The 25,617-nt window shown below is 40.8% G+C and overlaps 1 protein-coding gene across 1 annotated transcript in view; it reads right to left on the bottom strand.

Annotated features, from left to right (window-relative positions):
- BRD9 (bromodomain containing 9) overlaps positions 1-25,617 on the bottom strand; it is a 328,799-nt gene that overhangs the window by 18,888 nt on the left and 284,294 nt on the right. Inside the window, 2 exon segments of the mRNA XM_029589931.1 lie at positions 6,828-6,930; positions 16,472-16,546. Coding sequence (XP_029445791.1) covers positions 6,828-6,930; positions 16,472-16,546 — 178 coding nt within the window.

The raw sequence follows: 25,617 nt of genomic DNA, 5'->3' as shown, positions 1-25,617 counted from the left end.
GTTTTGAGTGGCTGTCTGGGTGAATCATTGATTTTTTTTGTCAAGGATGATTAATTCAGTTTTCTCGATGTTAATTATGAGTTTTAAGTTGGAGAAGAATTGCCTGATTTTTGAGAAATAGGAGTTTATTTTCTTGTAGGTTTCTTCAAGCGTATTTTGAATTGGGACTAATATTTGAATATCGTCAGCGTAAAGGAAATGGGTCAAACGCAGACGATCCAGTGTGTGACAAATAGGTAGGAGATAAGATGTTAAAAAGTGTTGCTGACAGGAGTCCTTGTGGGACTCCTATATTTAGGTTCACTTTATTTGATATGTTGTTGTTGAATATTACTTGGAAACTTCTTTGGGATAAATATGAGGTGAACCATTTTAGAATAGTGCCTGATATTCCTATTTCAAAAAGTCTGTCAAGTAAAATGGCATGGTTGACTGTGTCAAAGGCGGCTGACAAATCCAGGAGAATTAAAATGTAACTTTGTCCTTTGTCGAATCCTCTAAGAACTGTGTCATTAAGTGAAAGGAGTAATGTTTCCGTGCTTAAGTTTTTTCTGAAACCAAATTGTGCGGGGTGAAGTATGTTGTTCATTTCTAAGTATTCTGATAGTTGGGAGTGAACGATTTTTTCAATGATTTTTGCAATGAAAGGTAGAATAGATATGGGTCTGTAGTTTTGGATGTTTTCCGGATCTAGGTTGTTCTTTTTTATTAGTGGTTTGATGATTGCAGATTTTAGGCATTCAGGATATATCCCTTCAGTGAGGGAGAGGTTGACTATGCCCGTTAATGATTTTATTATTGAGATATAAAGTAGTTTAATTGTTTGTATGGGGATGCTGTCGATGGGGTGGTTTGCTGGGTTCATTTTTCTGATTATTTTTTGGATTTCAAGTGATGAGCCAAAATCGAATTCATTCCAGGTTGTTGTTATTTCCAGAGGTAGTATAGGAAATTGGGTGTATGAAGTGTTGTTGATGTTAGAGTTGTTAGTTTTCTGATTTTTTCAGTAAAGTATTCAGCAAAGTCGTTGCTTTTGCTTGTGTTTGGAGGTGCTCTTGTTTCATTAGGTGATTTGATGAGGTTTTTTACTATGGTGAAAAGCATTCTAGGGTTCTGTTGGTATTTAATTATTTTGGTCGAGTAGAATTCTTTCTTTGTATTATGGATGAGTTTTTTGTAATTTGATAAATAGGATCGGTATGCATTGAGTGATGGAGAGGTTTTATTCTTGCGCCAGAATCTCTCTTTTTTCCTGAGTTCTCATTTAGCTGATTTTATGGTATCGTTGTACCATTGATTGTTGTATTTAGGATTCTTTAATGTTTTTGTGATGATTGGATTTGTTCTATCAACTATGGATTTGGTAATGTTTTTCCATGATGTTGTTGCTGTTTCAGTGTTTGTAAGATCAACATTCTTGAGTTCATCTTGAAGATTTTGTTGCAATGTTTCGCTATAAAAAGGGAGGGCGATATGAAATGGTTTGTTTGTAGTTTTCTGTTGTGGTGGGTATACTGTTCTGAGTAAGGGTGGTGTGGATGAGGTAGTGGTCTGACCATGGGATTTCGGTGATTTTTATGTGATGTGAGTTCCAGATGTTGGTGTTAATGAAAATTAGGTCAAGAGTGTAACCTGCTTTCTGGGTTGATCCGTTGACTATTTGTTCTATTCCCATTGTTGCAAGAGCATCTGTGATTGTTCTGCATGTGTTTGATAGGGGGCGTGTGTCCATGTGTAAGTTAAAGTAGCCAAGGATAATAATTGGTTTTTTGAGGGTTAGGTTGGCAATCATGAATTCAATAAATGGGGAGCAATTTCATTCCAAGGTTGCGGGAGGACAGTATACTAGGCAGATTTGTAGTTTTGAAGAGTCAAATAGGGCTATTTCAAAAGGGGAGCATGATTTAGCTGTGGTAAGTTTCATTTGTAAGCTTTTCTTGATGATTAGCATTAGACCACCGCCTTTTTTTTTTAGTCTGGGGACTGTGAATAATTTGTATGATGGGTCTTCTATTTGGTTAATTAGGACGTTGTCAGAGTCTTTTATCCAGGTTTCAGTGATAGCTATGAAATCTGGTTTGTTATTAAAGAGTAGGTCTGAGATGATAGGAATATGCATTTGGAGTAAGTCTTTAGATTTCTGTATGTTGACTTTGAGAGATTGAACTTACTTGTTTTCTTGTGAATCCTGGTTTTTCTATTCGAAGTATTTTTAGGAGGGAGCTTGGTGGTTTCCATTTTGTTAAGTGGAAAGTTGCGAAGAGGTGTGTTGATAGTAGGAGTTTCTGGTTTGTGAAATTCTAAGGTTTGCACTAAGGGGTGCACAAAGGGGAATGCCCCTTTGTCGCGCTCCTTAGGCACGCGATGCCTAGGTATATCTACTTCTTCATTCAGTGCTATGCATCCTAACTCTCCCATTTTATTTTTTAGACTAGCATTTGTATACAGACATTTCAAAATATGTATTTTGTGTGTAGTAACAACCTGCTTATCAGTTGACAGGGGTAATCTGGAATCTTTCGGATCTGTCTGCTCTTTACTAAAAGACACCTGGGATATTTTAGCATTTATTTCAACCTCTCTATTGGGATGCCCTAACCATCTTTGTTTTGTTAGTGTTCTTCAAAGATACAACATTCTGAATCATGTACATCTGAGTGATTGTTGGTTTTCCCCCATCATCTAATTTAAAATCTCCTCTATCTCAGTTTTAAAAATTAGTGCCTGCAGCCTGGTTCCACTCTGGTTAAGATGAAGTCCATCCCACCAGAACAGGCTCCCCCTTCTTCATAATGTCCCCCAGTTCCTAACAAATCTAAAATCCTCTTCCCTGCACATCTCATCTATGCATTGACACTCTGGGGCTCAGCCTGCCTCTGTTGTCCTGCGCATGGAACAGGAAGCAATTCTGAGAATGCAACCCTGGAGGTTCTGGATTTCAGTTTCCTACCTAAGAGCCTAAATTTAGCCTCCATAACCTCCATCCTGCACTTTCCTATGTCATTAGTACTCACATGTACCAAGAGAGTTGGCTCCTCTCCAGCACACTCTAAAATCTTATCTAGGTGGCGTGTGAGGCAGGCAAGTTATAATCCTCACACCTACCAGCCACCAACTATCAACGTTTCTAATAAATGAATCATCCACTATAATGGCTGTCCTAACTCTTCCCTCTTGGGTATATAGACCTGTAAACATATTCTCGGTGTGAGAAGATAAGGCATCAGCTGGAGGACAGTTCCTTGCTACAAGGTCACTTCCTGACACACCAAGGTGATGGTCTCCTGCCAAATGACCTTGCTCCTACAAAGCAGCATAAGGGCTGCTTGACTGGAGTTGGGACCGCTCTACTATGCCCCTGAAGGCCTCCGCTATATACCACTCTGTCTGCCTCAGCTCCTTCAGGTCTGCTACTCTGACCTCCAGAGATCAGACTTGTTCTCTAAGAGCCAGGAGCTCTTTGAATCAGGTGCACACATACAACATCTCACCAATAGGCAGATAATCATATGTGTGTCATTCGGTGCAAAAAACTGGATAGCTCCCAACTTGCTGCTGAATTTCTGTCTGCATCTTCATTTTATTAAGTTGATAAAGTTTTAAAGCTGATTATGGAATTGGTATGTCTCTTAATTTAAGGGGTTTAAAAAAATGTGGTGCCTTTTAAATTCTAAAAGATTGATTTTAAACCAAGCACATGTGCACCCATATGCGCACATAGTGTGTGAACAAGGATATGCTGGAATTTTTAATCAAAAATAAAGAATCCACGTATACAGGAAATAACTAGTAACCTACTACGTCATTAAAGATCCTGAAATAATATCATGAGTGGATAAGCTCATAGAGACCTCATATTTAGATGCCAACGGGCTAAGCTAATGTAAGCTTTTGATAGCATTCAATTACATTTTAATCATTGGTCTCAGTGGGCTGAATGTAAGGGGCGCTTTACCAAAAAAGCTGCCCTTTTATGCACATTGAGTCTATAAGTACTTGTAAACGGATTGCTCCCACGCTTAAATCCGGAAGTGTACTTATCTTGCCTTGTCCGTCAATGAGCCATGTAAAGATGTTGGAAAAATGGTCGACTCCGACGTTGCCCCGACACTGAGTGTTTCGGAGAAACCTCCTTCTTCAGGGGGCCGGGTACCACCGACAGGGGCTCTGTTGATATCCGGAAAATCTTACCATACTAAGGAAAAATAAAAGCAAGAACCAATGTGCATAAATAGTACCACTCAATTTTAAAGAATGGCGCCGGGATATGGGAGAACACTTACTGATGCAAGAATGTTTGTTAATGCGGCAGCATCGCTAGCATTTCGGTATAGCTCTGTAAATGCAATAAGACACAATTTGTAAAATTAGAGCTGTAAGCATAGGTCTTATGCTGTAAGAGGGTACCTGTCCTTCACGCAGTACTGACTTTGACGATGCTGGACTGAAGGCAATGCGCTCGGCCGTGACACATCTATCGGCGCCGCCGATAGATGTGTCACGGCCGCGGCGCCCGGCGCCGCCGATAGATGTGTCACGGCCGAGCGCATTGCCTTCAGTCCAGCATCGTCAAAGTCAGTACTGCGTGAAGGACAGGTACCCTCTTACAGCATAAGACCTATGCTTACAGCTCTAATTTTACAAATTGTGTCTTATTGCATTTACAGAGCTATACCGAAATGCTAGCGATGCTGCCGCATTAACAAACATTCTTGCATCAGTAAGTGTTCTCCCATACCCCGGCGCCATTCTTTAAAATTGAGTGGTACTATTTATGCACATTGGTTCTTGCTTTTATTTTTCCTTAGTATGGTAAGATTTTCCGGATATCAACAGAGCCCCTGTCGGTGGTACCCGGCCCCCTGAAGAAGGAGGTTTCTCCGAAACACTCAAGTGTCGGGGCAACGTCGGAGTCGACCATTTTTCCAACATCTTTACAAGGCTCATTGACGGACAAGGCAAGATAAGTACACTTCCGGATTTAAGCGTGGGAGCAATCCGTTTACAAGTACTTATAGACTCAATGTGCATAAAAGGGCAGCTTTTTTGGTAAAGCGCCCCTTACATTCAGCCCACTGAGACCAATGATTAAAATGTAATTGAATGCTATCAAAAGCTTACATTAGCTTAGCCCGTTGGCATCTAAATATGAGGTCTCTATGAGCTTATCCACTCATGATATTATTTCAGGAATTTTTAATCATGCATGTTTTAAAATACACCAACCACGAATAAGTATGCTCCTAATTTTAAAAGATTACTCTAGCACAGCTAGTATATGCGTGTCTTGCATAGGACCTTGTTGGCTTTTTCGTGCCTATGGCAACGAACGTTAAAGGCACATTCCCAGTTTTCCAATTAGTTTGTCAGTTTGTCCAGTTAATAGTGAGATTTTTCAGACTCCTCTGGTTTTCATCCTGCACACTGCCCAGATGACCTGGACCCTCACCCTGCCCTCTAAGCTGTACAACTTGAGATCTACAGACTTGCTCCTCCTCAGGAGCAGCAGTAAAATTATGCATATATCTTGCGTATGCATGCTGCAGGTTTTGTTTTTAAAATCTGGAGTTAAGCACATAAGTCTTGGACTCGCTCCTTTTCCTCCAACGTATTCCTCTTGCGTGCACAGGTACATATGTGCATATTTAGTGGCTTTTTAAAATCCGTGTTGCTCGTGTGCGGCCCACATATACACGTATTTGGGCATGTTTGTGAAAGCAACGCTTAAAAAATTGACCTGTAAGGTTTTAAATTGATAACTATGCAACTCTTGTTAGTTTGTAAATGACTAGCAACAATACTTAAATTAGTCAATCACTAAAATCATGGTTAATTACATGTTTTGCAAAATCACTAACTGACTCATATTTTCAAGATTTTCCTAACTTGGTGTGGGTCCTAGAATGACTGACTAGTTTAGAAACAGTTGAGTGGGAGGTGACAAAAGATAGCAGTAAATGGAATTTTCTCCGGGTGTTACTATTTGTACAAAGATTCATTGGACTGATTCATTTCAACATTTGCGTGAGCAACATAGCAGAAGGATTTTCGGGAAAGGTTTGTCTTTTTGCCAATGATACTGAAATATGCAAAAGGGTGGACAGCAATGGCAAAAGTTCGAAAAATGCTTGCCTGCATAAGGAGAGGAATGGTTAGCTGGAAAAGGATACTTGAATGGAAAGTTTCCCAAGAATTAAACAAATCCTATTCGTCCCATTCGTTTCATTCCCCATTCATTTCTATGGGCCATTGCAGTCTATGGCTCATATGAATCAATTCGGAGCAGTTGTCAATTAGTAGCTAATTATATAGCAAGTTAGCAGCCAGTCCTTCCTAGTAACTCAAGTGTGAGGTTGTGAGCTGTTCTCATGGAGACCACAGCACAGAGACAACATACAACAGTGATCCAGCCTATCACAACTCTCCGGATCCAGTGATGCTTATGTTGACGACTACGCATGAGATGTAATGTGCATTTCCTCTGTAGACATTATCTTGGGAGGATGCTGTTATCTGTCATACCACTAATACCTTGTTTTCTGTTTGACTGTCTAGTTATAAAAATGTACCTTTTAGGTGACTGTAATATTAAAAATTGTTAAGAAATATTGATCAGTATATTGTTTGCCGCATAATTTGTCATTGTGTATACCACTAATACCACCATAAGGGACTTGCAGCCACATGCCTACCTAACAAGTCCCTTATTCCACCATAAATAACTTGCTGCAAACTATTTCAAATGCTTGACTGTATCATAGCTCAAGTATTTGGGAACCCTGAAAGAAAAGAATTGTCAAATAAAGCAAATATTTAGTTATACTTGCCCAAAGTGTTTAGAAGGGAAATATCAAGAGAAACATCTGAATATGATTTCATTGACATAAAATCCAGAACAGAATTACTGCTGTCTCCCACTGATTCTCCAATCTGTAGAACAGAAAAATAAATAATACCAAAGATGGTGATATGTTGATTGCAACGAATCTTTTCATTATACTGAAATGGTATTTGGTTATCTTTATGCATATATTATTTTTTAAACTTTAGCTGAACCTGATTAAATACTGCATTTCTATCAATACACTTTTAGGAAAATATATCCATGGAAAATTGAAAAAATATAGAGGCCAATATTTAGCATTACTAACCGGATAAGTAGCAATGTAGATAGCTGTATATCTGGGGGGGGGGGGGGGGGGTGGGGATGCGGGGACTTGGTGAATCAGGGCAGGGTTACTTAACTAGTTAACTTAACCAGATAAGTAGTGATATTCACTCTTATACAGTTAAATTAATTGGATAAGTTAGACCTTCCATCGAGAAGGCTTAAATTAGCTGGATATAATTTATCTAGCCAAGTACTGACTTTTACGTGGATATTCAAAAGCATAGCTCTGCTACTGAATATCCCATTTAACTTAGCCAGATAAGTTACATTCGGCTAAGTTACACAGCCATTCAGTTTGGAATATTGAAGCCTCGGAGGCCCATATTCAGTAAACCAACAAGTGGACAACTTATCCAGCTAAAGTTAGGCACATTATTTGTCCTGGATATTCATCAGGATAAACATCCGCTGAATATATGCACCTAAAGTTATCCAGCTCAATGTAGCTAGATAACTTAAAAACCTAAATGGCTGTGCTTGACTAACTGGTTATGGTTTTTTTGTTTTGTTTTTTTTAAGTTTATATTTATTTATTTTCAGAAATACCAAAATTCAAGAAAACTTGAAATTGAAACAAACATAACTAATTATTACAAAGGAAAAAGAAAAGAAAGGAAAAAGAAAATTATGATTATCTGTGTACAAACCACAATAGAGGGAGCATCATTGGAAATTAACATTAAGCAACATTTCCCAGCTCATATTACTTGGCTTCAATACACCCTAAACTTATGGATTAACTACTTTATCTTGAAGGAATTGCTCAAGCTGTTCCGGATCATAGAAAAAAATTTAGATTCAGCTAACTTAATATGAAATTTACAGGGGAATCTGAAGAGGAAGCTAGCACCTCGTATCAACACTCTCTGCTTTTTCTGAAGAAATAACATATGCCCAAACTGAATTGCTTTGATCACATCTGGAAAAATAGCGATTCCATCTCCCCGCCCCCCCCAATTTTTTGCTTAAGCCTGAAAAACACTTTTAATGTCCAATCTCTCTCGGACTCCAGGACATATGTAATTAATAATATTGCACTAGGGAGCTTCCTCTCTTGAGATTCAGACACTGAAGTTGGAAAATTTTTACCTTCAGCTGGAGTATCCAACCCAGCTGAGGAACTAGCAACAGGGATTACAGAAGGCCTAACTGGGAGATAAAGTACTTTAACTATAGTGGGAACATGATCAGGGGAAACTTTCAATAGCTCCATATAAAATGTATTTAGTGTATCGTTAGGATCTGTACTTGGACCGGTGCTTTTCAATATATATATAAATGATCTGGAAAGGAATACGACGAGTGAGGTTATCAAATTTGCGGATGATACAAAATTATTCAGAGTAGTTAAATCACAAGCAGATTGTGATACATTACAGGAGGACCTTGCAAGACAGGAAGATTGGGCATCCAAATGGCAGATGAAATTTAATGTGGACAAGTGCAAGGTGTTGCATATAGGGAAAAATAACCCTTACTGTAGTTACACGATGTTAGGTTCCATATTAGGAGCTACCACCCAGGAAAAAGATCTAGGCATCATAGTGGATAATACTTTAAAATAGTCGGCTCAGTATGCTGCAGCAGTCAAAAAAGCAAATAGAATGTTAGGAATTATTAGGAAGGGAATGGTTAATAGAACGGAAAATGTCATAATGCCTCTATATCGCTCCATGGTGAGACCGCACCTTGAATACTGTGTACAATTCTGGTTGCCGCATCTCAAAAAAGATATAGTTGCGATGGAGAAATTACAGAGAAGGGCAACCAAAATGATCTATTTATTTAGTGTTTTTCTATACCGGCATTCGCGATGGGAATCGCATCATGCCGGTTTACAATTAACAAAGGGGTGCGAAGGAAGAAACAATAAGAACATTAACAGGTGCTGAACGAAAGGTTGCAGTTACAATAAAACAGGGAATTACATAACTTGGAGCAGTGAAGAGGCGATAGGAATTTAACAAAGAAAACAAAATTACCAATTAATAGTATTTACTAAGTTATGGAATTTTGCAAAGTTATTATTTACCAGGTTAAAGGTAAAGTCTGCTCGTCGGTTAATGGTGCATTAAATTTTCATTGGGGTCTGGAAAGGCTTTCATAAATAACCACGTTTTGAGTCTTTTCCTAAATGTTGGGAGGCAGGGTTCCTGTCGTAAGTCCGGTGGAATGGAGTTCCATAGAGATAAAGGGGATGGAACAGCTACTCTATGAGAAAAGACTGAAGAGGTTAGGGCTGTTCAGCTTGGAGAAGAGACGGCTGAGGGGGGATATGTTAGAGGTCTTTAAGATCATGAGAGGTCTTCAACGAGTAGATGTGACTCGGTTATTTACACTTTCGAATAATAGAAGGACTAGGGGGCATTCCATGAAGTTAGCAAGTAGCACATTTAAGACTAATCGGAGAAAATTCTTTTTCACTCAACGCACAATAAAGCTCTGGAATTTGTTGCCAGAAGAGGTGGTTAGTGCAGTTAGTGTAGCTGGGTTCAAAAAAGGTTTGGATAAGTTCTTGGAGGAGAAGTCCATTAATGGCTATTAATCAATTATACTTAGGGAATAGCCACTGCTATTAATTGCATCAGTAGCATGGGTTCTTCTTAATGTTTGGGTAATTGCCAGGTTCTTGTGGCCTGGTTTTGGCCTCTGTTGGAAACAGGATGCTAGGCTTGATGGACCCTTGGTCTGACCCAGCATGGCAATTTCTTATGTTCTTATGTTCTTAGGAGAAATTGAATCAGATTTTGGAAAATTTAAAATTCTCAGATTAAACCTCCTTGAATAATTTCCCCTATTTTCAATTTTATTATGAAGAATCTCATTATCTCTAACCAATGCCAATGACGAGTTTTGTAACATAACAATTTGCCCTTCCATAATCCCCATCTTTCTTTGGTAATCCTGAAGCAATTGTGAATGATTGCCAACTTGTAAATTCAAATTATCAATCCTAAAGGAAAGTGATTTATCCAAAGCTGCAACAGTAGTTCATAAAGTCTCAAGAGTAGTAAGAGAGGGCTTAACTGGGGTCGAAGTAAATGATGTTACCTCTTGAGCTCCAGTAACACTCACCAAAAATGTACTCCCTGAGACCAACTTCCTCTCACAAACACAGCTGGACCCCAGAGCAGCGCTGGAAGTGTAAACTGCGGGTAGATTATATGCTTCCAGTGCTTCTCTTATAAGAACAGTGCTGGAAGTGCACAAGGAATATCTTACTCCTGGCATCCCGTATAACCTTCTCCCGAGCAGCACTGACAGTTTATGCGGAACCCTGACACACTACTAAAACTCTCCATCTCTGCAGTTAGTGCCTGTAGGGAAGCAGGTGGGTCCGTCAGCATGAGCAGTATATCATCAGCAAACAGCGACAGTGTCGTGGTATATCGGCCTACAGTTATCCCCTTAATGTCTTCATTCTGATGGACCCTGATTGCAAATGGCTCTAGAAATAGAGCGAAGAGAAGCGGTGAGAGTGGACAACCCTGACGCGTTCCTCTTCCTACTATCAGGCTGTGGGAGAACGCTCACTCTCCTGGTGCGCGCACAGGCCAGGGTCCTGTGCACGAGACTCAGTAAACCAAAATATTAAAATTAGGGCTGGCGGTAAAAAGAGGCACTAGGGACACTAGCGCGTCCCAAGCGCCTCTTTTTGGACAGGAGCGGCGGCTGTAAGCAGGTTTGACAGCCGACGCTCAATTTTGACGGTGTCGGTTCTCGAGCCCGCTGATAGCCACGGGTTCGGAAACCGGACGCCAGCAAAATTGAGCGTCCGGTTTTCAACCCACAATCTGCGGGCTGATTTTACTTTTTTTTTTTAAAAACTTTTGGGACCTCCAACTGAATATCGCCATGATATTAAGTCGGAGGGTGCACTTCCCCGGTGCAGGCAGAAATTAACGCCTACCTTTGGGTAGGCGCTAATTTCTTAAAGTAAAATGTGCGGCTTGGCTGCGCTATAAAGCAGTTCAAGCGAGTGGCTAATATTTTGGCTAAAAGCTTAATATCGATATTAATTAGGGAGATGGGTCTGTAAGAACCACATACGGTTGGGTCTCTTCCCAGCTTCACTAAAATGGAAACTTTTCTTTAGCGTGGTGGCAGATAGATCAGCAAACACTGAAATCTCAGTCTCTTCCCACTGCCAAGTGCATTGTTTCCTGGCCGCTTGTGCAACTTTTTCTTTGAAAGCATATGAATGAAAGCAGACCACTATATCTCGTGGTCTGTTCCCAGATTTGGGGCACATAGTCCTGTGCGCTCTTTCAATGGCCGTACACTGGGGAGGGGCTGTGTCCCCTGCACCGTTTTCACCCATAAGAAAGGAACAAAGTTTTTCTATCACACTTACACAGCATGTATGTTCCTCAGATTCTGGAATCTCTCTGAATCACAGATTGCATCGACGATTTCAATTTTCAAGGTCTTCCAATTTGTCTTCCAGCTTTGGGTGACCAGCACTTTTTTAGTAGCTCCCTTTAGCTGTTTCCAGTGTTCCTCCTGTACCTCTATCTGTATGTCTGCTTAATCTGTCCTGAGGCTTAGTTCTGCGATTTCTTCCTTTAGCTCATTGCAGAGAGCTGTCACCTCGGCTTTATAGTTTTTAATTTCCTGCTGGAGCTCGCAGAACCACTCCCTCATCTCATTCCTCGTGGGCCAGTCAGTCCCCTCTGGATGCTGCGTGCCTCCCGCGGCTCCCCTGCACTCTGGATCGCCATCGGACGCCATTTTGTCTTCCTCGGAGTCAGCACTTTCACCTCCCTTCCGATAGGAGAATTTTTTTAAGACGACGCCTTGCGTTTCGCCGTTATGTGAGAGGGGAGAGTTTCCTGCAGTCGTCCCTGCTCTCTGCTCAGTGCGGGTGATCTCGGTGCGCTATAATTGCACTATTTAGGCCAGCATGGTGGGGAGCTCCGTTCTTATGCTGCCAACATGGGAAGTGACGTCACTTCCTCCTGTAAACCATTCTGATGGTGAAACCGAATGAACCAAACACAGCCACAGAACTCAGGAGAAGGGAGAAGAAAATAGAGCAGGAAACCTTTAGTCTTTTTTTTTTTTTTTAAGAGGAGAGAAAAAGCAAAAGAAAGAAGGGGGGGGGGGGGGGGGGGGGAAGAGGGTTAATTCCAGTGACCAGCCAGGAAAAAACCCTGTTCTAACAATTTGAAGTCCCCTGGTCCATTGGCTGTGCTCAACCAAGGGAGGGCATATAAGACTTTTACCTCAGGATATCCAAATTTCTATCTTCTTTACTAGGCCTAACCAGGTCTCAGCTCGCAACACAAGATGTTTGCCTGCCATCTGCTGGAGACAGAGAATACTGTCAGGCTAAGCTCAGCACAGGAGTCTATAAAAGGTGATGTCAGCAAACTGGTTAGTCTCTGCCTCCATCTGCTGGTTGGGAGGCATAACCTATGTGTCCTGACTGGTCTAGCTGGCTGAAGAGGAAGACTTTTTTAATCCATTTTTTCAGCTGAATGAAAGTGTAACATCTTCAAACTTGATCTTGCTTTATCTGATGGAGAAAACAACTCGTATTTTAATTTTAAATTTCTGAATGAAGAGACCCGCAGGGACATTCTACATAGGGGCCACAGTTCATTAATTTATGGCTGGGATCCAGGCACCTCAAAAAGAGGTCATGATGGTCCATGTTGGCCATCTTATGTTGGCAATTTGTGCAAAATTTGAAAGGCTTATTGCTTATTTCATCGGATTTCTCCGACATGGCCCCAGAGAGGAAGAAAATATATGAGGTAAAATAAAAACTTTTAAAAAAGTATTATGCTAAAGAAGTAAAGCTATGAAGACAAGTACTTACAACGTTTGAAAGTTTGGGGAAAATTCGAAAAAAGATGAGGTAACAGAAGAGAGAACAAAACATCCAGGAGGCGGCACACAAACATTATAGTGGTACATCAAGGTCTTTAGGGGAGGGGCAGAAGCAAATCAAGGCCTTGGTGGGAGGGAGAGTTCCTTTGTTAACATTTTAGAACTAGACTACTGCCATTCAGCAATGCTTTTATATCAAGTTGCCCATGCTAGCATTATTTCAATTTGCAGGAAATTAAAATGCAAGAACAGAAAAAGTAGAATATAGAAAAGTAGAATATAAATCAAATAAAGCAAATGAATAAATAATAAAATAAAATAACTTTCTGTACACTATTATGTCACGTCCCAACTTAAACATATAATCGACTGTCACGATCTGGGCTCAACAAAACAGTGGGTGGAGCTGGAGCAGGCCCTATTGGGGGGACCCCCAATATACACACTGTTTTGGTCAGGTGGGCTCACGCCCCGAGATATTACGGCTTTCCCCCCGACATGTGGATAAAGGTGAACCGGTAGATATAGTATACTTGGATTTTCAGAAGGCGTTTGACAAAGTTCCTCATGAGAGGCTTCTAGGAAAAGTAAAAAGTCATGGGATAGGTGGCGATGTCCTTTCGTGGATTGCAATCTGGCTAAAAGACAGGAAACAGAGAGTAGGATTAAATGGGCAATTTTCTCAGTGGAAGGGAGTGGACAGTGGAGTGCCTCAGGGATCTGTATTGGGACCCTTACTGTTCAATATATTTATAAATGATCTGGAAAGAAATACGACGAGTGAGATAATCAAATTTGCAGATGACACAAAATTGTGCAGAGTAGTTAAATCACAAGCAGATTGTGATAAATTGCAGGAAGACCTTGTGAGACTGGAAAATTGGGCATCCAAATGGCAGATGAAATTTAATGTGGATAAGTGCAAGGTGATGCATATAGGGAAAAATAACCCATGCTATAATTACACGATGTTGGGTTCCATATTAGGTGCTACAACCCAAGAAAGAGATCTAGGTGTCATAGTGGATAACACATTGAAATCGTCGGTTCAGTGTGCTGCGGCAGTCAAAAAAGCAAACAGAATGTTGGGAATTATTAGAAAAGGAATGATGAATAAAACGGAAAATGTCATAATGCCTCTGTATCGCTCCATGGTGAGACCGCACCTTGAATACTGTGTACAATTCTGGTCGCCGCATCTCAAAAAAGATATAATTGCGATGGAGAAGGTACAGAGAAGGGCTACCAAAATGATAAGGGGAATGGAACAACTCCCCTATGAGGAAAGACTAAAGAGGTTAGGACTTTTCAGCTTGGAGAAGAGACGACTGAGGGGGGATATGATAGAGGTGTTTAAAATCATGAGAGGTCTAGAACGGGTAGATGTGAATCGGTTATTTACTCTTTCGGATAGTAGAAGGACTAGGGGACACTCCATGAAGTTAGCATGGGGCACATTTAAAACTAATCGGAGAAAGTTCTTTTTTACTCAACGCACAATTAAACTCTGGAATTTGTTGCCAGAGAATGTGGTTCGTGCAGTTAGTATAGCTGTGTTTAAAAAAGGATTGGATAGGTTCTTGGAGGAGAAGTCCATTACCTGCTATTAAGTTCACTTAGAGAATAGCCACTGCCATTAGCAATGGTTACATGGAATAGACTTAGTTTTTGGGTACTTGCCAGGTTCTTATGGCCTGGATTGGCCACTGTTGGAAACAGGATGCTGGGCTTGATGGACCCTTGGTCTGACCCAGTATGGCATTTTCTTATGTTCTTATGACATTGCAAAGTACTTACATTATTTGGAAACGATGGAGACCGAAACTTGTGGGTAGTACATTATACTCTGCCCTCTCCCCAATCTGGTATTTGTGAGAATTTTTAACCGGACAAACCAATAAGGTTTTTTGCCGAGGAGAAGAGAGGGGCCTCACTTGCCTGGGACAGGTGTGGATTAAGGGGATGCTATCATTTGAGCAATTGCAAAATACATATGGCCTGCCTAAGATAGATTTCTTAGCCTATGCCCAGCTACGACATTTTATTTCCACAAGCGGTGTTAAACTTGACCTGCAACAGGGGCGCTCTATATTTGAGGGATATTGCATCCTGCCAGGCAAAATGAAGAAAATTATCTCTAAGGCCTATCAGTTATTGGCGGGAGGGGATTATCAAACTGCCACTCATTTGGCAGCATGGGAGACAGATCTGAGAACCACCTGGGATTGGGGTAAATGGGAGGAATGTTTTTGCAATCTTGGTCAGACCTCAATGTCGGTGGCCATGATGGAAAATAGGTATAAACTCTTGTATTGTTGGCATTATTCCCCGGCTAGACTAGCACAGTGGTTCTTGGGACGCTCTCCTGTTGTTGGCGGCAATGCTCCCAAGTTGGCTCCTTTATTCACATGTGGTGGCATTGCTCGCGAATACAACTATTTTGGCAGGACAGCCAGAGGCTGATGGAGAGCGTTCTGGGAGTTTGGGTTCCGTTCTTGGCAGAAATATGGCTTCTGGGGCTCCCATATGAGGAGCTTACGGATGAGCAACAGGCATTGTTTACGTACGTGGTCACTGCAGCCCGTTTGCTGGTGGCGGCCCAGTGGAAGTCTAGTAACGTACCAAATCGTACTCAATTGCTTACCAAACTACGACATGTATATCTTATGGAGAAATTGACAGCAATAAGGAGGGACACAATTTCTAAATTTAATAGGATTTGGATTTTAATGAAGTCATACATCCAAGGGTACGATAAGGGATAGGTAAATATAGTGTCACCCCCAACACTGTAGGAGCTTTATAGGGAAGAATGAAGGGTATGGAGGGGTAGATTGGAAGGGTGGGGTGGGTACAGGATCGGGAGGGAGAGGGAAAAGTACTAGGGGGGATAGAGCCATTGGGATGGCAGATTTCGGATCGTGGTAAATCTATTGTCTGTAATTGTATACTAGAGAAAGTCTTTAGATGTTATCTGAAATTCAATGTTATACATGTTTCTATTGTAAGTTGGCTCTGTAGTTTTGGTACACTTTATAAAATAAAAAATTGTCAACAAAAAACCCCCCAAAACTTTCTGACAAAGACCTGCTGCTGATAAGTGCTGAAATTACACAATGTGAAACCTAGATTTTGTTTGACAAATGTGAAATGATCAACTTGGTAAGAAAAACACAGCAAAAAAAGAAAATAAGGAAGGATGATATTGAAGCATCTGCATTTACTATTTTTAAACTTTATTAAGTATGATATTCAATAGTTTAATGCCATAACTTAAATTTATATCACAAGTAAATTAGAGACTGCTAAATCAGCCCTAGCCTGGAAATGAGAGAATAGTATGTATGCATACTACATGAACCTAGAAGACACAAAGCAGCAAGTTCTGCAATCTCTATTTATAACAAGTGACTGCAGATACAATATCCTATGCCAGTATTACTTGAGAACGAGAGTTAATCTTACCATGACATGTTTTGAGGAGTCATCTAGGCAAATAGGCTGCAATCTGGGTTCTTCCTTTATAAAAACAGGTAGAACCTTAAAAGTAAATACAGGAAATGAGTTGTTAGTACTATATACCTGTGCTGTGTATGTCTAGTAGGGCTTTAAAAATAATAAATAGTAACAGCAGTTGTATGTGGTTCTCCTGCTACAACAGCATGCAATGTACTTTATCATCATGTTCACCTCATGCAAACAGTAAGTAAGAGTTAAATTAGAAAGTGCAATTTTAAGACAGTTGAAATCATTGAAACAATTCATACAAAATTTAGTGCTTTGAGAGTGAGGGAAAGTGAGTGGGTGAGGTTTACATTACTTCAGGTAAAAACTTGGGAGCTCATTCCCAAAGCCGTATTACACGGCTTACTGTGTGGTAATTTGTCTAAAATTGTGATAAGAGGTATTTCAAGTACCTCACATTATTTAGCTCCTGATACCACATGTATTAAAATCAATATCCTAAACTATGCAAATCAAATAATATGGCTTGCCTGAAAAATCACAACCTGTTTTATTTAACGGGAAGTTAGTTAAAACTCATGCTACCTGGGAAGCATGGTTTAAAGGGGCTAATCTGCACTGAGTCACTGCCACCGCCTCAAAGTAGCAAAAAACCTTGCGGGTCTGCATAGATCCCTTATCTCACCTCTTTGCTGCCCTTAGAGGCAGTTGTAGTGAAAGAAATAAAAAATATTTATGTTAATGTTCTGGCCCAGGGCCTGCCCCCAACTCCTCCTCTTTCAGTAAAATTTAAGGACCGGGAGTCCTGACCGCCCCCACCATCCGAACCCCTGAAGTACAAATTATACCCTGGTAGTTTAATGTGGGCCTGAAGCACTCCCTAACCTCCGGACTTGGTAGCAGCCATTAAGCGTTGGTTAAAACAAAATAAACTTATGCTGAATACCAACAAGACTAATATCTTACTGATTCACCGTCCTCATTGTACACCTTCTCATGATTCAATTTGTATTGATGACATCTCATTTCCTATAGATAAACCCTTCAGGAGTTTAGGAGTCTTACTTGATTCTACTCTGTCTTTTCGTCCTCATATCAGATCTCTTATTAAAAGTGGATTTTTCAAGCTCCGTCTTATTGCAGGGTTAAGGCAATTACTGTATGATCAAGATTTCCTGTTTGTAACTCATGCTATCATTTTTCCACACACAGATTATTGTAATAGTCTGTTCATTGGTCTTCCTAAAGTTACATTACAGTCGATACAATTATTACTCAATTCGGCTGCGCGTCTTGTATCCCACTCTAAACGTCGTGATCATATCTCTCCAGTCCTGTGCAGTCTTAATTGGTTACCAGTAACTGAACGCATTATATATAAAATAGTCATGGTTGTCTTTAAGCTTTTAGCTTCAGATTCCTCTTACTGGCTAAATGCCCTTTTACGCATTTACAAACCTGTAAGATGGTGAAGATCATCCCAACTGAATCTTTTAGAAATTCCATCTGTTCAACAAGCACACTTATATAGTACTCGAGAGACCTCATTTTCCATTGCGGCACCAACACAATGGAATCTCATTCCATTTGAACTTAGGTCTTTGGATGATGTGAAAACATTTAGACAGTTATTGAAAGAGTATTTACTCCGACGTGCATACAATATATTTTAGAGTGGTGTTAGCAGAATAAATCCGCTCAAAAACATGAGGATAATGATATATATTTTGAGTGACTGATTACTCATTCCATTTATATGATATTGAGCTTTATTGTTTCTGTGAAACATATGAAAATTGTGTGTTATTGTACATGTCAATTTCATGTTTTTATTATGTATGTTGATGATGTAAATCGCCTAGGCCTCCTTGTGGTAGGCGATTAATAAATTTTAATAAATGAAATGAAATGAAATGCCTGTCGGCCCCTATCATGTGATGGGGCAAAGAACTGGCAGCTTAGTGAATGAGCACCTTAGATTGTAAACTCTCTGGGATTAGGGAAATACTAAGTGTAATCTGCTTTGAAGTGTCTGAAAGGCAAAGTATAAATAAAATAAAGTAAGGAACAGGAAAGAATGTGGTATTTAATTACAAAAGCTGGTACAGAGGCCGACGTACTAAGTTGTGCGTTAAGACTGTAATCAAATTCAGTGCACAGTTTCTTAACATGCGTGCTAACATTTTTTTTTTACTCCCAATGCAGTAAGAAAATGATGTGCTAATACACTGAGAGTTAAAGTGTGTAAACACAAAAACGTGCCCACAAATCTCAGTTAAAAAGCATGCTCAACCTTTTGCATAGGTTGAGCGCATATTTTAACTCCAGAGGAAAAAAGGAATCTCTTATGTGCGCAAAACAATGAACTGCACTTTTTTTGTGCGCATAAATCATAAGGCAGGGGAGTGAAGAGCATTGCTCAGGGGTGGGAGACTGCAAGGGAGGGAATGAAAGGATACATGACTCATGACTCTGTAGGGCTGTGTCCTGCTCTCCTGCCTAAACACTGCAGGCAGCTTCCTCCTGAAAGGAAGATTCCCCTCAATCCAAAAAAAGGATTTATCTTCATTTGCATGGGGGATCACCAAGGTCACTGTCATTTTTGGAGGAAACTGCAGGCTGGTAATATTTTGAGGAAAGGAGAGGCTGAAACTATTTGGAGAGAGAGAGAAGCCCCACAGTAGTATTTTAAACATTTCTAAATGGAATAAGGGAGAGGAAGGGTAAATATTTATGCACAAATCACCTTTTGTGTGCATAAATTCAGACCGCACATCCCCAGCACCAGAACTCCCAATCAGCCCCACACTAAAACTATTGTTAGAAACTTTACTCCATAACGGACCAAGAGTAAAATTTCCAGCATTAAAAGAACATGAGTTAAGCCAGCCATGTCTCTGGGCTGGTAAATAGTAGCTAACGCCATCGTCAACATGGGATATATATATATATATATATATATATATATATAATGAGGGCGCTTACCTGTACACACATTGAGCAGAAAACTCCTTGATCCATTAGCCGTAAAGTTTGTGCCCAAAAAATTCATGCACAACTGCCAGTTAAACAGTGCACTCTGCCGAATGTACTTTGTGATATATATATTTTTTAATGATTTTAGTAAATAAGGGCAAGATATATGCTTTATGTAAAAGTAGGAAAAAAAAGGCCTGCCTTGTAACACATGTATTTGGATTAACCTCTTTCAGGTTTATTTTTCCATGTGGTTTTATGTATTTTTTTAAGTGGTATGTTTGCTTTATGTATATTTTAATTTGTACCGTGCCCTGAACTGTGGATATGAGTGAGTAATAAACAAATAAAAATAAACTGTAATGAGCTGCAGCACATTAGTATTTGAGTCTGCAGTTTACTAAGACTGGGTGCAATACAGAGGTGACATGTTAAAGCCCAGGGAAGGAAGGAAAAAGGCTACTGATACTGTGATGGCCCTTGCTCAACAAAGAGAAATGTTGAGCGATAATCTTGGAAGAGAATTCCCCCAGCCTGGGGCCGGTGAGGGTTCCTAGTGCCAAATGGGCATGCTACTTGGGGTCTAGTATAAATAATAAGGGATAACATTTAATTAAGAGAGAGCCTAAAAGTAAGTTTGTAAGTACAAATTTCAAATAATGCATCTTCTGACTCAGTAATCTAGGAGTCACGTTGGACTCTACTCTTTTATTATCTTGTCATATTTCCAAAGTGGTTAAAAATGCATTCTTTAATTGCACTTATTAAAACATCTAAAACCTTTGCTATATGCGCAAGATTTTCGCTCTGTCCTACAGACTTTGATATTTTCAGGCTTAGACTATTGCAATGGCCTATATTTGGGTCTACCAGAGGCAACTATAAAGCCATTGCAGTTAATACAAAACACTGCAGCTCGCGTTCTCAGTGGCACACCTTTAAAACAACATATTTCCCCTATTCTATATAATTTATATTGGTTACCCATTAAATATCGGATTTTATACAAGATACTAACCATAATTCACTCTTTATTAAACAGTTCTAATTCCATATAGCTCTGTTCTACTTTAAGAATCTACAAATCCTCAAGAGAACTCAGATCTTCCAACAAGAACCTTTTAGATATAGCATCTGTAAGAATAGCTAGACTAAATGTTACCAGACAGAGAGCTTTTTCGGTCGCAGGACCTATACACTGGAATGCCCTACCAAACTCACTATGCCAAATTTCCAATAGTAAGGATTTCAAAAAGTCGTTACAAACATATCTTTTTAAAAAAGCGTTTAAAAACAAAGAATAAGAAGCAAGGTATAAGAACATAAGAACATAAGAAAATGCCATACTGGGTCAGACCAAGGGTCCATCAAGCCCAGCATCCTGTTTCCAACAGTGGCCAATCCAGGCCATAAGAACCTGGCAAGTGCCCCAAAACTAAGACTATTCCATGTTACCGTTGCTAGTACTAGCAGTGGCTATTTTTTAAGATAACTCAATTAATAGCAGGTAATGGACTTCTCCTCCAAGAACTTATCCAATCCTTTTTTAAACACAGCTATACTAACTGCACTAACCACATCCTCTGGCAACAAATTCCAGAGTTTAATTGTGCGTTGAGTAAAAAAGAACTTTCTCCGATTAGTTTTAATTGTGTCCCATGCTAACTTCATAGAGTGGCCCCTAGTCTTTCTTCTATCCGAAAGAGTAAATATCCGAAAGAGTAAATAACCGATTCACATCTACCCGTTCTAGACCTCTCATGATTTTAAACACCTCTATCATATCCCCCCCTCAGTCGTCTCTTCTCCAAGTTGAAAAGTCCTAACCTCTTTAGTCTTTCCTCATAGGGGAGTTGTTCCATTCCCCTTATTTTGGTAGCCCTTCTCTGTACCTTCTCCATCGCAATTATATCTTTTTTGAGATGCGGCGACCAGAATTGTCCACAGTATTCAAGGTGCAGTCTCACCATGGAGCGATACAGAGGCATTATGACATTTTCCGTTTTATTCACCATTCCCTTTCTAATAATTCCCAACATTCTGTTTGCTTTTTTGACTGCTGCAGCACACTGAACCGACGATTTCAATGTGTTATCCACTATGACACCTAGATCTCTTTCTTGGGTTGTAGCACCTAATATGGAACCCAACATTGTGTAATTATAGCATGGGTTATTTTTCCCTATATGCATCACCTTGCACTTATCCACATTAAATTTCATCTGCCATTTGGATGCCCAATTTTCCAGTCTCACAAGGTCTTCCTGCAATTTATCACAATCTGCTTGTGATTTCATTTCTCTGAACAATTTTGTGTCATCTGCAAATTTGATTATCTCACTCGTCGTATTTCTTTCCAGATCATTTATAAATATATTGAAAATTAAGGGTCCCAATACGGATCCCTGAGGCATTCCACTGTCCACTCCCTACCACTGAGAAAATTGTCCATTTAATCCTACTCTCTGTTTCCTGTCTTTTAGCCAGTTTGCAATCCATGAAAGGACATTGCCACCTATCCCATGACTTTTTACTTTTCCTAGAAGCCTCTCATGAGGAACTTTGTCAAACGCCTTCTGAAAATCCAAGTATACTATATCTACCAGTTCACCTTTATCCACATGTTTATTAACTCCTTCAAAAAAGTGAAGCAGATTTGTGAGGCAAGACTTGCCCTGGGTAAAGCCATGCTGACTTTGTTAAAAGGTATTTTTCTTTCTCCTTCTCAGTAGATATAATTATTTTATTTCTGTTTGTCTGTTTTATTAAAATACATTTATTAAATTCTATAGATATAAAATTTTATTTATATTGATATGTTATAGATTGTATTTTTGCTCTAACTGTATCATTTTATTTCCTTGATCTTAAAAAAAAAATTTTTATTTTTATTTTATTCTTGATTTGTTAAGTTAGAATTATCTGTAAACCGTTTTGATCAAATTCCATTTGCTATGATGGTATATAAGAAGTTTTAAACAAATAAATAAATAAATAAGTAAGTTGATATTTGGTGTCATTTAATTGGTTAAGTTCAGACTTAGAATCAAAAAAGTCCCACTACTACAACAGATTCTTGTGTGCCGGAAGTCGAAGCAGCAAGTCCACCAGGAGCTGCCACCGATCCACATACTGCGCTGTCCCAGGCCAATCTGGAGCAACCAATAAGCACCATTCCTCTGTGGCATTCGATTTTTTAAAATCAGTCTGCCCAACATGGGTCATGAAGGAAAGGCATAAGGAACTCGTGAAGAATCGTGGAACTTTTGTATTTCGAGAAGTCGCCAACAGGTCTAGGAATGGGAAACCCCAGGATCCAGAATCAGCTGAAATGCCTCGCCCGACAATACCCATTCTTTCTGAGTCCAGATTCACCCTACTGAGACGTCTGCTCTTACAATGACTTTTCTTGCTATGTGCAAGGCTGAAATTATCTGGAGATGAACCTCTGCCCACTCCATAAGTTGATCTATGTTCTGCAACACTCTATGGCTCTTGAGTCCTCCCTGCAGGTTGATATAAGCCACAGTCGTTGCATTGTCCGACGTTATCCGGACCGCTCAACCTTGCAGCCTGTCGCTGAACTACAAACATGCCAGTCAGATTGCCCTGGCTTCCAAATGATTGATGTTCCAGAGAGACTCTTCTGCATCCCAGCACCGTTGTGCCAACAGCTCCTGACAATTAGCTCCCCAACCATGGAGGCTCGCATCTGTTGTTCGTACTAGCCAGTCTGATGGTGCTAGGGAAATTCCCTTCCTTAGATGATCCGGCTGTAGCCACCACTGCAGTTGGAAGGAGAGCTCCATTGGCAGGTTGGAGCCAAATCGAATAGTCCAGAGACTGCGGGTTTCAATGAGCGACAGGGAGTGCTGAAGAGAGCGCATATGTGCTCTCGCCCACGGTACCATTTCAAGGGTTGCTGCCATTAAACCAAGTACCTGCAGATAGGTCCATATGGTCAGGCGCAGAGTGTTCACCAATAGACGTAGCTGTGCCATCAGCTTCTGAATATGAGATTCCGGCAGGAAAACCTCACCCTGCTTTGTGTCGAACTGAGCCCCAAGGTATTCCAATGACTGAGCAGGCTGAAAACTGCTCTTGGCGAGGTTCACCACCCAGCCGAGCTCCTGCAGCAGGGAGATCACTGGGGCATCACCAGGCAGCTCTCTTCCAGTGACTTGGCTCGAATCAGCCAGTCGTCCAAATACGGTGTACTAGGATCCTGTCCTCTCTCAATTCTGCCTCAACTACCACCATTACCTTGGGAAAGGTCCTGGGAGCGGTGGCCAGACCAAAAGGCAGTGCCTGAAACTGATAATGGCATCCCAGAACTATGTACTGCAGAAAGCATTGAAGCTCTAGTTGAATGGGAATGTGAAGATATGCTTCATACAGGACCAAAGAGGTCAGAAATTTCGACTGCACAGCCATTATCACACCAAGCGCAAGGTCTCTATGTGAAAATGCGTCACCCGCAGATGACACCTTTGAGATCCAGAATGCAACCAAAGGATCCCTCTTTCTTGGGCACAATGAAATAAAATGAATATCGCCCCATCTTTTCTTGAGACATGGGCACCAGAATCACAACCCTCAAACTGAGAAACCTTGCCAATGTATCCTCCACTGCCTGCTTCTTCTGCGGGGAGTGGCAGGGAGAGACCATGAACATGTCCCGAGGAATACCTCGAAAGTCCAGTGCATATCCTTCTCGTATCACCTCCAGGACCCATTGATCTGATCTCGACCTACCTCTGATAGAAGAGAGAGAGGCATCCTTGTATCTCCTGCTCCCAGAGGTGGGTCGGCAAACCTTCATCGGGAGACTCGGGAGGATCCACAACCCAAGTCCACGCTCCCTCTCGGCTGTCTGGGTCTCAGTCCTTCTGTCTGGGACAGAAGGACTGAGACCTACCATAAGGTCGAGTCTTCTGAAAGGTCGCTCCTCTTACAGAGTCGAAAACGCTTGCCTCTCATGCTAAAGGAGTGTGGCATCTACTTCTTATACTCCAGTAATCGAAGAACTGGTGATTTGCTCCACTTACTAACTAGTTTTACCAATTCACTTCCAAACAAGAGCGAGCCTTTAATGGGCAATGTCATTAAGTTAGTCTTGGAGGTTGCATCAGCTGATCAATTTCTGGCCGCTATTACCAAAACCACTCTGGCTGAAGTGCGGACCAAATCGCAGCCTGCATCTGCCAAGAAGGCGGCCACTGGCTCCATAACTACCCGGGAATTCACCCCAGAGTTAGCAATATAGAATAGACTTAGTTTTTGGGTACTTGCCAGGTTCTTATGGCCTGGATTGGCCACTGTTGGAAACAGGATGCTGGGCTTGATGGACCCTTGGTCTGACCCAATATGGCATGTTCTTATGTTCTTAATCTCTTGAGAGAGAAATAAACAAGAGCGAGCCACCAGGGAACAACAAAATACTATTTGCAAAGTCATTGCTACTGCTGCAAATGCCTGCTTAAGGATTCCACTTGGAGACTGCACACACAAGTCTACTTTCGGATACAAGGGGTACAGGCCTTCCAAAATTAGACCCCCTTTGAAACTAGCCTCTGGGTCACTCCATTCAAGATCAATCAATTCTTGAATGGCCTCCACCACTGCTTTACAAGGAAACTAAAATGGGATTTCTCTTTGGCTAGATACAGATTCTGCCTCAGGAACCCCACGCATTTTCAAGGACTGGGAAAGCAGAGCTGGTAATTCATCTCTATGAAGGAACTGTCACATAATCCTATATGGTTCTAGTCTAGGAAGAATCTCACCATCTTCAAAAGAGTCAGGATCTACATCATCATTCGTGCCATCTGGATCTCCATCAGGCAGTCCCGCTCTAGGAGGACTCCGGCACTTAACAGCAGGTCCAGGCAAGGTTCTTACTTGCGACTCTGCCCTGGGAACATTAGACAGTGCTGAGGACTGCACCTAAAGAAAAGATTGCAATCCCTGGAAAATTCTACCAGGAGGTACCTGAGGCACACACACGGAGTCAACATCCCTGCTGACGAATTAGTTAGGGGAGGTGCAAAATCAGGTGCCCACCTGAATCGTCTTTAGCCAGATCAACATTCAGCTGGGAACTAGGCCAGTTGAGGCCTAGTGAAATCAGAGGAAGATAAATCTCCTTCAGCCTCCAAACAGCACTGGCA

The sequence above is a fragment of the Rhinatrema bivittatum genome, chromosome 2 (assembly GCF_901001135.1).
Source record: "Rhinatrema bivittatum chromosome 2, aRhiBiv1.1, whole genome shotgun sequence".
Lineage (NCBI taxonomy): Eukaryota > Metazoa > Chordata > Amphibia > Gymnophiona > Rhinatrematidae > Rhinatrema > Rhinatrema bivittatum.
This window is presented reverse-complemented; position numbering and strand designations above follow the sequence as displayed.